Source organism: Stegostoma tigrinum, chromosome 15 (assembly GCF_030684315.1).
Source record: "Stegostoma tigrinum isolate sSteTig4 chromosome 15, sSteTig4.hap1, whole genome shotgun sequence".
Taxonomy (NCBI): domain Eukaryota; kingdom Metazoa; phylum Chordata; class Chondrichthyes; order Orectolobiformes; family Stegostomatidae; genus Stegostoma; species Stegostoma tigrinum.
Genome location: NC_081368.1, coordinates 29448441 through 29461091, shown reverse-complemented (window position 1 = coordinate 29461091; position 12651 = coordinate 29448441). Strand labels below are relative to the sequence as shown.

General features: G+C 37.7%; 1 protein-coding gene across 6 annotated transcripts in view; it reads right to left on the bottom strand.

Annotated features, from left to right (window-relative positions):
• Positions 1–12651, bottom strand: part of stag2b (STAG2 cohesin complex component b) — a 173134-nt gene that overhangs the window by 74720 nt on the left and 85763 nt on the right. For all 6 annotated transcript variants that reach the window (XM_059651403.1, XM_048544322.2, XM_059651402.1 and 3 more), the window contains exons 7-12: positions 11674–11878; positions 9869–10020; positions 6308–6381; positions 6070–6193; positions 5655–5753; positions 1859–1938 (exon numbers count right to left, since the gene is read on the bottom strand). In XM_059651403.1, the coding sequence (XP_059507386.1) occupies positions 1859–1938; positions 5655–5753; positions 6070–6193; positions 6308–6381; positions 9869–10020; positions 11674–11878 (734 nt within the window). The remainder of the gene's footprint in view (positions 1–1858; positions 1939–5654; positions 5754–6069; positions 6194–6307; positions 6382–9868; positions 10021–11673; positions 11879–12651) is intronic.

The window sequence follows — 12651 nt, the reverse complement described above, 5'->3', positions numbered from 1 at the left end:
TAACCTTCCAATCTTTAGAAAATGCTCCAGAGTCTACAGAATTATGGACAATGACTATCAATGCATCTCATACTTCCAGATTCACTTCCCTAATATTTAGGGATGCAGATTATCAGGCCCGGGGGATTTGTTAGCCTTTAAGTTCATTGATTTCTCGAGCACCCTTTTTCTTTATTCAAAACAATTAGCTCCCAAACATTTCTGGGAAATAATGTGTTCTTTTTAGTGAAAATAAATCAAAATATGTTTTCAATTCTTCCGCTATTTCTTTGATCCTTCGTACAAATTTTCCTATTTCTGACTGTAACGGACCTAACATTTGTCTTCACTATTCTTTCTCTTGACATATTTATAGAAACTTTTAGTCAGTATTCACATACCCTACAAGTTGACTCGCATACTCAATTTTACCTCTCTTCCTCAATCTTCTTGTCCTCTTTTGCTGAATTCTAAGTTGCTCCCGAGCCTCAGTCTTGATCATGTTTCTGGTAATTTTAAATGTCTTCTCTCTGGATATAACACTATCCCTAATTTGTTTAGCCACCTTTCCTAGATAGGAATGATTTATTGTAATTCATGCATATATTACTTAAATATTAGGGGAGATGTGGAGAGCATCTTTCCACTTTTGTGAGCATCCAAAATTATAGATTATAAACATGAAACTCTGAATGGCTCAAAAAAGCAGCTAGAATGTACAACTCTCTACCAAAGGAAATGGAGGATCTCAGCAAATGCTTTCATCATTCCAAACGGAAACTACACAAGTCTATCACGGGAAACAAAATAAGAAACATGCCACAAAGTTGGGCTGAGATGTAAGGATGGGAAGAGACTCATGTCAAATATAGGTACCAGCTCAGGTGAGTTTGGTCAATTGACAAGTTTATACTACGTAATTTTATGTTCATGTAGTTTATACGAAAACCATGCAAATAGTTTCTATGAATACAGAATGTTTGGATGCATGATCTTGTATACATATCTATTAAAAAGCACAGTTTAAAGATTCAGAAGTGAAAATGATCTGCAATGTACGATACCTGGGAGAAGATTGACCTAAGCATTACCAAGGGGTCTGAGAAAGCCGAACTGTTTCAGCTATCAGAGAAAGAGTGAATATGTGCATATGTGGCTGGTGTCATGGGAAGCCGTGCATGGACTGTGAATTGGATCAAGTGCCTGGATGCAGTACAAGTAAGAGGAAAAATTCTAAGATTTATTAGTAGAATGAGGGATGGGTTCTGTCATTTTGTACCAGTGAGAAAGGGGGTTGCGAGAAGACTCTTGAGAATTATACTAGGTCTGAAAATAAAGACTAAAGATGACAGAGGAACAAACTTTAAACATCTTAAAAACATTAATTAGACCATTTTTAAAATGCCAGAAATTGTTGTTGAAATTTGGCATTCATTTCGTTAATAGGGCAAAGCTTAGTAACCAGACTCAATAACTGAATGGGCTTTAGAGTCAACTTCTGTACTCAATTGCAGCTGACCTTGGAGCTACCAAGATACAAAATGGTTATCGTGTGCACAGAAGCAGACAGGTTTAATTTCAGAGTTCTGGTGGGACTGACAGATCGAACTTGACAAGAAATCAGGGTTACTTCCTGGGAGTGCAGGAATTGTATTTGCACTATATTGTGTATACAGAGGATTGAATACATTGCTGCTAGAAGCAAAAGTTTAGCTTGTTATGTGACTTAATAGATTCTGAAATGGCCTAAATCCAATATACCCAGAGTGAAAAATGCATCTCAAACGTTAGCACAAAATTATAAAAACCCACTTATTGTAAAAGATTCTGACAGGCCACAAGAACAAGGAAGCAAGTATAACATAAAATTTCTACTTACTGCAGAACAAGAGTCAGAAGTTTTATTGCTTGCACAGCAACTTCATATTCTTTATCTAGAGTCATAGAAACAATTCTATCCTAAAAAGAAAGGATACTTTATTCGATCAGTAAACCCTCAAAATAACTTGGATGCAGCTTTCGTTAATACATTTTTTTCAATAAACATTTTTCTAATACCAACCTCTGACATGAAAGTAAGATACTCTCTGATGACAGATAACTTTGGAATATTTATAGAGCAGTCACATTATTTCCCATGTTCGCAGGCATCAACTGGTCATTGCAGACTGACATCTTCTCATTACAGTGGGATATCGCACCGTCAACATGAAAAGTTTTTTTTAAGAAAGCACTCTATCTTTTATCATACGATTCATAGTGAACAGGAGAATTTTCATAACTTGGAACACTGATTTCGGGAAATCAAATGTGCCAAATTGCAATTTTATTACGTGGCCTTTCACAATTTTTGGATTATTCTGGGGTGTGATTTCCTCTTGTAAAATCAGAATCAGAGACTGGTTACAGCACAGGACATCACTGCTTAGTCCTTCAAGACACGTCTCTACACCCCTATCCTCTACTATAAACCTGCAATTTGTTTTATTTTCAGGTGCTTATCCAACCACAATTGAATATGCCTCCACTATCAATTCAACCAGTACATTTCAGATCCTAAACATTAGCTGCTTTAAATGTTTTCTCATGTCACCATTGTTCTTTTACCAATCATAACGTCCTCTAGTAATCATTCCTTTCCTCAAAGTCATCAGTTTCTCCATTCACTGTGCCTAAATCCTCCATGCTTTTGAACACTTCTACCAAACTTCGTCTAAGTAAAGCATTTCCAATCTATGCCTTCAACTGAAGTGCCCACTTTTGAAATTAGCACTGTAAAATTTTCACTGATTTCCTTGAATGTGATCCGAAGATTGGATATAACACGCAAATTAAGGATGAATGTCTTACGAAAGTTCACCAATATTTCCTGGTTTGTACATGTGCAAATGAGTGTGTTCCAGAGGTACAGGATTCCATATGCCTCTTCAATTTCAATTTCTCAACCTGTCCTCCCGCTTCAACAATTTGTGTATAAACAACCCCAGGTCATTCTGTTCCTGTTCAAATTGTAGTGTTTGCTTTATACTGCCCCTTCTCATTTTTTTCGACCAAAATGATTCTTTGCACATTGCTCTGTATTAAAATTTCATCTGTTTTTGTCCACCTTTTTCACCAACCTGTCTTGGTCCTTTTGAAGCCTATCATTATCCTCCTCCCCATTAAAATTTTTGTAGACTCTCATTTACAAGTACTTAAATTGTGCTCGAGACACCCAAGTCTAAGTCATTGAAATAAATCAAGGAAAGCAGTGGCTTAAGTACAGAACCGCACTACCCGCACACCACCCTCAAAGCCCATACTCTTCACCGCCCCCCTGCAAGGAAACAGACTGCCGAAGGATGGATAATGCTGAGTGACAGCAGTTTACAACCATGCTGCTTCCTCACACTCAGTTAACTTTGTCTCCATGTTGCCATTACCTCTTTTCATCCATAGAGATCAAAACTGCTGGCTAAGCTATGTGGCACTTTAATCAAATACAATTTGGAAGTCAGTCAACTTTTTAAATATTTGCTTTGAACAAATTTATGTTGGTCTTTCTTCTTGAACCTTGTTTAGACTGACTGCTAATTTTTGCTCGCAGTATTGCTACTGGCTTGCCTACCCCTGTAATTAAACTGACTGCCACATAGATTCTGGGTTTATCTTTAGACCTTTTTGAATGAGGAGATAACACGAATGATCTTGATGAGTAAATATTTTGACACCTATATATTGAATTTCTACCACCTAGCTTATTCCAAGCTCTGGATACAAGCTGATAGGCAAAGTGGAGCAGATTAGAGTGAGGAAGACAAACCGCAGAGGGGAGAGGTAGGAAGAGTAGTGACTGGAAGCAGCAGCTATGTAGGAATGAACTTCAATCATACCACATTGTGATTTTCACAGCTTACTGGAAAATCAACTGGATACGACAATAGTGAAATAGAAGGCATATAGATGACAGTGTAAGGTAGGGGTGGAGATTAGATAGACCTTAGATTTTGGGTAAAAGTTCAGCACAACATCGTGGGCCGAAGGGCCTACACTGTGCTTTACTGTTCTATGTTCTAACAGAAGGTGATGCAGTTTGTCAAAGGTATCAGGAATGGCGCTCGAGTAATGGATATCCTGTAAGAGAAACAGCATGGTCTTGAGGAATCATTACAGCAACTGACTTCTTACAGCTGAGTGCCAAGGTTAGAAGAACAATGTGCATATTTCGGAATAATGTTATTAAATTTGCTTCTTTTACTTGAGGATTGAGTTTTGCTGAAACTTGAGTTTTATTTAGGATTTTCAGGATATTGGTCAAACCACAAGATGGGGAACTAGTCAGATGCACTGAGTTAAGCATCACCACTAGTGTCATAGCATAATTATAACCATAATAAAGATAAGGATTTATAACGAAGAAAAAAATTAACAGAATCATGAAGAAGTGTAAAAACACAAATGAAGTATTGAAGTGAAAACAACAAATGCTGGAGATCAGGGCAGGTCAGAAAGCATCAACGGGAAGAGAGCAAGCAAATGTTTCGAGATTAGATGACTCTTCAGCAGAGCTGAAGTGAAGTGTGGAGGGGAGAACACTTATGTGTACATGCGTGTGTGTTGATTGGGTGTAGGGTGCTAGAGGAGAAATAGTTTAGATTAAGTGATTGGAATGTGAGAATGGCAGAACAATGCTGTGTCTCCTGCCAGACTTCAAGGACAGTAACTGGGATATTTTTTTTGGGGGGAACGGACAGAGCGACAGAGAGCGACAGAGAGCGACAGAGAGCGACAGAGAGAGAGAGAGAGAGAGAGAGAGAGAGAGAGAGAGAGAGAGAGAGAGAGAGAGAGAGAGAGGAGGACCTGATAACAAGCTAAAAGGAAGAAATGATTCACAATTTAAAGGTGCTGAACTCAATTGTAAGTCCAGAAGGCAGTAAAGTGTCTCGTCTGCACATGAGATGTTGTTCCTCCAGTTTGTGCTGTGATTCACTGGTACACTGCGGCATGCCAAGGACGGGCATACAAGCAGGAGGTTGTGTTAAAATGGCCGGGTATGGGAAAGTCAGGTCCTGCTTGCGCAAGGCCGAAAAAGGGTTTCCTTTCTCCAATGTAGAGTAGGTCACATTGGGTGCAGCAAATACAAGACACAAGGTTGAAGGCAGTACAGGTGAAATGCTGCTTCCCCTGGAAAGGCTGTTTACGGCCTTGGGTGGTGAGCAAGGGACAGATGTTGCATCTTCTGCAATTAAATGGGAAAGGGCAGTGGAGAGGTGGGGTGCTATTGGTGGTTGTGGAACGGACAAGGGTGTCCCAGGTGGAACAATCTCTGCGAACTGCAGATGGGGGAAGTGAGGGGAAAATGTGTGTGGCAGTGGCGATCTGCTGGAGTTGTCTGAAATGATGGAGAATGAATATTTGAATACCGAGACTGGTGGGATGAAAAGTGAGGAGATGGGGAACCCGGTCATGCTGTTGTGAGTGATGGCAAGGGGCAAAGGTGGAAGTACAAGTAATAGGGCCAGTGTGGTTGAGGGCTCTGTCAACCACAGTGGGTAGGAAACCAGTCATGGAAGTTTTGTAGACTGGGTGTGCACTCCAATAGAAAATCTTTATTTCACAAGCATTAACAGTCACAAAGTACAATTTATAAAACTAAATGTAGAAATCCAGTTGTAGGTAATTTAAAATTAACTAACCTTGAAACGACTTGTAAAAAGTTCAAGTTTAGGAATGAGCTCTCTGTTATAATAGAGACCTTGCAGGGCTGTTAAGCATTTTAGCCTCACTTCCCCTTGCTGAAAAAAAAAGCACATTACTAAGTATCACATTGAAGAACTGAATGGGGGGTTAGTGTAGGAGGGATGGCCTTTCTTCAACACACCAAGAAAATTAATAAAAGATTTTCTATAAAATAATGCATACCACTCCCACTGGCATTCCACAGAATGCAGAATTCTGGAAATGAACCATGAAACTGGTAACATTTGGTACATAAATACACTTCTTGATCCACACAATATGCAAAATAATTTACAGAAAAAGTCAAACAAGTTTCAGTGCTTCATACGCAACTGTACAATAAACATTTAAAAAATAATTGTTTTGAATTACCTTATCATGCATGGTCCACCCTACATACTTCAAATAACTGTCATTTAAGAAGGCATCACTGTACATTTTCATCCATACCCCAATCTCTTCGATGCAGACTGCTCTTATCTCAGAGATTGCATCACTGTAGGAGAAACAAAACAGCGCAATCAAAATTAAATAATCTGACACAAAAGGCAAAAATTTTCCTGCGATAATTCAAGCCATGCACAAGTGCAAGACACCTTGAAGCTCTTACCGATATCGATGTACAAACACCCCTTTAAAAATAGCATTCATCATATTTTCAATTTCATCCTGATTTTCTTGAAGCTGCGAAGGGAAACAATAAAATGAAGTAAGTTCAAGGTTAATCTTGAACTAGTTTACACCCGTAGAGGGAGGCTTAGTGTATTCAGCACTACTAATCCAAGGCAAAGTAAAATGCAAAAATCTGCATCTTTTTACAAGTGTTTCATTTCTTTTAGTTTCTGTTCAAATCCATTTGTACATTGACAAAATTTTTCACGACACAACACCTCAATAAGGTATTACAGAATGAAATTTAAATAAGAGTGGTTGCTCGATAAAAGTTCCTTGATACAATTAAGAGTAGTGACTTGGTACAGGTCAAATAATACAATTGCCAATAGGTTTACTGCAAAAAAAACCCATCAATAATGTCTTGTTTACAATCAATGAAGAATATTATGTTTAAAAAAAATGTAAAAATGACAAACAAGCTACATTGGAATGTGACAGCTGATTAAGAAAACTTTTCAAAAATTCTTTATAAGCTTTTAAAATGTGCTTTCTAGTATCCAGAAGGTGATCAGCAATTTTAAAAAAAACCTCAATGACTGATTACATATAGAATCATGGCAATTTGTAGGCAGTGCAACTTCTGGAACTAATTATTGCAATAAAAATGTACACAAACACAAGTTGCCACAAACATAGCTTAAAATTTCAAATCTTTTGTGCTGTGTTTATCAATTTTGGGAAAAATGTGTTGCTAAGGACAGTGCAACAGAACAGAACCATAGGAACATTGAAATGAGCAGGCATTAGCAAATTCCATCAGTAAATTAGTTGTTGCTCATCTGTGACCAAGTTCTATATACTTACCTCTGCCAACTTACCTCAATACATTTTGTTAACAGGAATTCCTAAGTCATTAGCAGGACCTGTCATTTTCTGAAGAAAATTCCAAAATTCTACAGTATGTAGAAGCTTTTCTCAATTTCACTTCTGAAAGGTTGAGCTCTTTTTGCATTTTCCCCACACTATACTCTAATTGCCAACTTTTTGTCCACTTAGTCAACCTATCATTTTTGCTCATAAACTTGAGTTCAACTCCCTTTACCTATTTTTCGTCATCTTCCAATCAAGCTACAGTGCCTCTACTTCCATCCTCGAAAACAGCAATATACATAGTACACAGATGTGGTCTCAGCACTGACCCCTGTGGAACCCTACTGGTCACCAACCCGAAAATAAAACCTTTTTATCCACACTAACTGTTCCCTGCCCATTAGCCAATTCTCGAACCATGCCAATATACTTACTTCCAACACCATGAACTCTTATGTTATGATCTAATCTTTTGAGGTGCCTTGTTGAATGTCTTTACTCAAACCACCCATGACTTCTAAATTACAGAGAATGCAACTCAATTTGTGTGATCTCCTCCCCCATGATTTAACCCATGTAGTCTAGTTTGCATTCCAGTAAACCTCGAGATCTAGTGTACAAATACCAGAGTTGAAAATAAAGGTGAAATTTAGCTCCATGCCCCTCAAATAAACTCATGAACAGATACAAAGGAAAGTGCAAGCCAGACTAAGTTCAACATTAAAACCAAATCTAATGTCAGGTGTCTTCTTCTCAATAGAGTCCACCCACTGACTAAACTATATGAATAGTTAATTGCAGAAACTGGAAGTTCTATTTCCACTGTAAATCTTTGTAAGGTACAGTTTATCTGCTTTAACAAGTGATTCTTTTGAATTAGCTATTTTCAACAGATAAAATGCTTAAAAAATATATTTTGAGAAGATAAAGCCTACCTGCACACATTGCTCTGACCACAATTTACAAAGCATCTGAGTTATGAGTACTTACATTATGGATTGGCAAAGTGCCGTCAACACTTCATTTGGCGAACAACACTATGTTGTTCCTTAAAATTCTAAAGCCTGTCAGTCTATTAATTAAAATAGTAACTTGGGCAAGACATTAAGAAAGTGAAACTGCCTTGCGTTGAAAGCAAATGGATAAAGTGGCTGGGGCACATTTGGGAGGCTAGAGTTATGCTACAGCAACTGAGTTTAATACTGCACATGTGTCTGTGATGTTTGTTGACAGCTCCTGCTTACACTGCAGACTGCCAAAAAACAGCTGCAAAACTGTACACATGCATGCATCAATGTAGCTACAGCTCTATTTCTTGAAGTAGATGCGTGATCATTCACTTTGTAACATTACAAAAGATTCCAGAAGGTTTTAAAAGTTTTTGTGCAACTAAATAGTGAGAAAATTCGCAAAGCATAAGTTCAAAGGGATCTGGGAGTGTTGGTCCAGGATTCTCTAAAGGTTAACTTGCAGGTAGAGTCTGTAATTAAGAAAGCAAATGTAATGTTGTCATTTATCTCAAGAGGGTTGGAATATAAAAGCAGCGATTGCTTCTGAGGCTTTATAAAGCTCTAGTTAGGCCCCATTTAGAATAGGCCTGAGGGCCCCACACCTCAGGAAGGACATACTAGCCCTGGAGCATGTCCAGCGGAGATTCACACGGATGATCCCTGGAATGGTAGGTTTAACGTATGATGAATGGCTAAGGATCTTGGGATTGTACTCATTAGAGTTTAGAAGGTTGAGGGGAGATCTAATTGAAACTTACAAGATAATGTATGGTTTAGAAGGGGTGGATGCTAGGAAGTTGTTTCCGTTAGGCGGGGAGACTAGAACCCATGGGCACAGCCTTAAAATTAGAGGAGGTAAATTTAAAACTGAAATGAGACGACATTTCTTCAGCCAGAGAGTGGTGGGGTTGTGGAATTCATTGCCACGGAGTGCAGTGCAGGCCGGGACGTTGGATGCCTTCAAGGCAGAGATCGATAACTTTTTGGTCTCACAAAGAATCAAGGGCAACAGGGAGAGTGCAGGGAAGTGGAGGTGAAATGCCCATCAGCCATGATTTAAATGGTGGAGTGGACTTGATGGGCCGAATGGCCTTATTTCCACTCCTATGTCTTATGGTCTAAGACTTTTAAAATTTATTTCTGAATCCTCAAAAAACTCCTAATCATGCAAGAATGCCTCTGACAGGAGAAGTAAAATATAACAATCCATAAAATAATTATTGCAGTTCAATAAAAACAGTCATTTGACAGAGTAAATATGAATGCAAACCATTGAAACAATAGCCACTGTAATTGAGTAAAAAGTGATAGTAAGTATAGAACAAACAAGTTAATCTTTAGGCAATTTCCAAGTGAAGCTAGTTGTTAATTGAACTTTTCTCTTTGTTTCATATTTCTATTTAAATAAATAATAATGAATTGAATTAACCACATTTTATATTGTAAGGCTTAATTATTTATGGTTGTTTACCAACAGATTTTTCTAACTATGACACAGGCTTTGAAGAAAGAGTCACTTCAGCACCTCAATGATCAACACATTAAAAATACAATCCACACACCACAAAATAACAGAAAATGAAAAAAGATTGATGAAGGAAATCTGATAAACTCAGTTACTTTCTTTCGATTGCAACAAGCAAGTAGTCATGTTGCGGCACTGACATTTAACTGACCTCTTTCCTTTTCTGTAATAGGAGCTCCAACCTGTCATTGGCTCTTTTGCCAATAATTTTATTTCTTTCAGTTTCATATTGCCGCTGAGTATTGTCCATGTTAATACTTAAATTTAACGCCACATTTACTAGGGCTGTCATCAGCTTCATAGCTATAAAAAGAAATGGCCAGACAGTTTAATTACATATACAAATACCAAATAATTCACTTTATTTGCAACTAAAATGTAACGTGCTTTCCTAAAACACATGAAATCTACAATAAAATATTTAAATAGTTCTGTTTTTATAGTCTTTTCTTTACAAGACTTTTAACTTCAATAGTAAAATCGTCAGAATTGAGAACACCACTTCGGTCAAGTTCTGACATATCAGAAGAACAAGCTGCTATTTTTAGACTTCTGAGCTGCAGCCTATGTAAATCATGACTTGATTTTATCGACTTGAGGTTGAGAAACCTAAATGAAAGTAAACACGGGACCAAAATTAACAAGAGTGGAAGAAATGTACTAAATTAGAGTGATGTTATCATTTGGAGTTTTAAAAGGCTTGGATTACAAAGAGGAGTGAAAATACCAATGAAAACTATTGTGCAGCTTTGAGATTTGGCAATGAATGAAATAACAGCAAGGAACTTAATATCAAGTGAAATACTGGAAGGTGACCAGTTTGCCAAAGTTCTCTGCACCTCAATTTATTACTCTTTCAGATCAATCAAACAATTTCCAATTTATAAGCTATGAGTGTGTATAAAACTTGCCAGATACATGCATAAGTGTCACCTTCACTATATTTTGTTTCTCAACATTAAGAACTCACTTTTCACCTTCCAGTCAAAGAAAATCTAATACCAGATAGCAAATTTAAACCCATTTAAACAATTCACAGAACCATGGCCCAAAAGTGCTTTTTTGTCTCTCATGAGGAAAAAAAACCTCAATTAAGGCACTGGTATCTCAACAGACACATACAATTGCACTCTTGGATGCACAAGTAGTGAGTCAAATATTTTCAAAAATAAACTATACGTTTTCACATGCACAAAGGGAAAACAAAAGTACTGCAGAAACAGAAACCTTACAAGTTACTCGTATTGTAAAAAGTTAACTCTTGAATATTAAACATCTGCACACGATAAAATGTCATCAAGTACAGGTTTGTACCCTTTATGCATGCATCCAAGAACCAGAGAGACCTGGAAGCCAAGGTCTTTACAAACACGAACCCAAACAAACCTGTCGACAGGGTGAATTCTAGTCTTTGGAAAAATAAAACTTTGTTACTAAGTCCATTTGGGTGAAGCAAAGTTCTTTTCCCCCAAAGGAACTGAACAAACTTGTTGATACACTGAGTTTGCACTTGTGGGAGAAAAAAACTTGGCTTTTGGGTCAATTCATGTCTGTTCAGGCCAACTGAATTTTTTTTTTTGCAAAGAGCCCAAACAGATCTAAATGGTAAGTGTAGCAACAAATGCAGACAAAGAACAATAAGCGCAGAGGTGATGAGAAATGTTTTTTCAAAAACTTGGTAGTATCTGTAAAGATGACGTGAGCCCACTGGCTAAAATGTGTTCAAAGGTTAAATTAATATTTTGCTTTTGGTTGAGAGATGATCAGTAAAAGATCCTAGAGGGAAAGGAAAGCGTGTCTGAAAATATCCTTCATTGAAAGTAACTGGTCCTGAGGGTTGCAAAATAAGAACTTCCAACCAGTATACGATTTTAATTGGAGGTAGAAAATGAAAAACCTAAAAGCAATATCTAACTGGAAGGAAACAATTTCTGTACTTTGAAGTCGATACCTCACCTGCCAATGTGCTGGTGTGTCTGAATGCTCGAACCTGGGAGTCTGATAACCCAGTTAACAGTGAAATAACAGTGTCCATCATATATTCATCATATATGATACTGTACTGACACTGCCTCACAAGCACAGAGATGAATTCACAGAAACTCGACTTGAATTTCTTCCATTGTGGACCAGGCATTGTAAGCGGGTAATCACCACTGTCCTGAAGTATAAGAAAGTTTATTAAATGTGATTAAAACAAATAAAGACAGATAGATCATTCAAAGATAATTTGGTGCAGAATTGCAGATCACAAATTGAAACAAAATAGCTCCTTAATCCAAACATATAAAAATGCAAATATATTCTGTATTCTTTTAAGAAAGAAAATAGATACCTAATCTGATTACTGTTGAGGTTTAGTTTGGTGGTTGGAATTTTTCTCTCAAAAACCATGCTTTAATTTGTTCCCCAGTTTTCTTTAAAGTTCCAGTGTGCTCAGTATTTGCGTGAGTTCAAGATTTGGTTCAATTTCGTTTCTTTTTGTTGAAATAGCTTTTAGATTTGTAAGACTGCTGTGGCACAGTACCTCAGCGCCAGGAAGTCTAGGTAGAAGTCCCACCTATGCTGGCAGTGCGTCAAAACTGTAATGCTGGCATCTCCCTGATAATACTTTCTTCTTCGTTCTGTTTGGCCAGCATTTATTGCCCAGAGGGCAGTTAAGAGTCAACTACATTGCTGTTGGTCTGGAATCACATGTAGGCCTGACCAGGCAAGGATGGCAGCTTCCTTCCCTGAAGGACGTAAGTGAACCAGATGCGTTTTACCGACCATCAACGGATTCATGATCATCAGTGCCAAAAGCTTAGTTATGTCTTGCGTACAAAAACTATTCCAGTCAATTATCGCCCACTACCTACCCACAATCATCATGGCAGACTAGTACAAAAGGTAAAGTCACATGGTATCAGGGGTATGCTGGTAAGATGGATACAG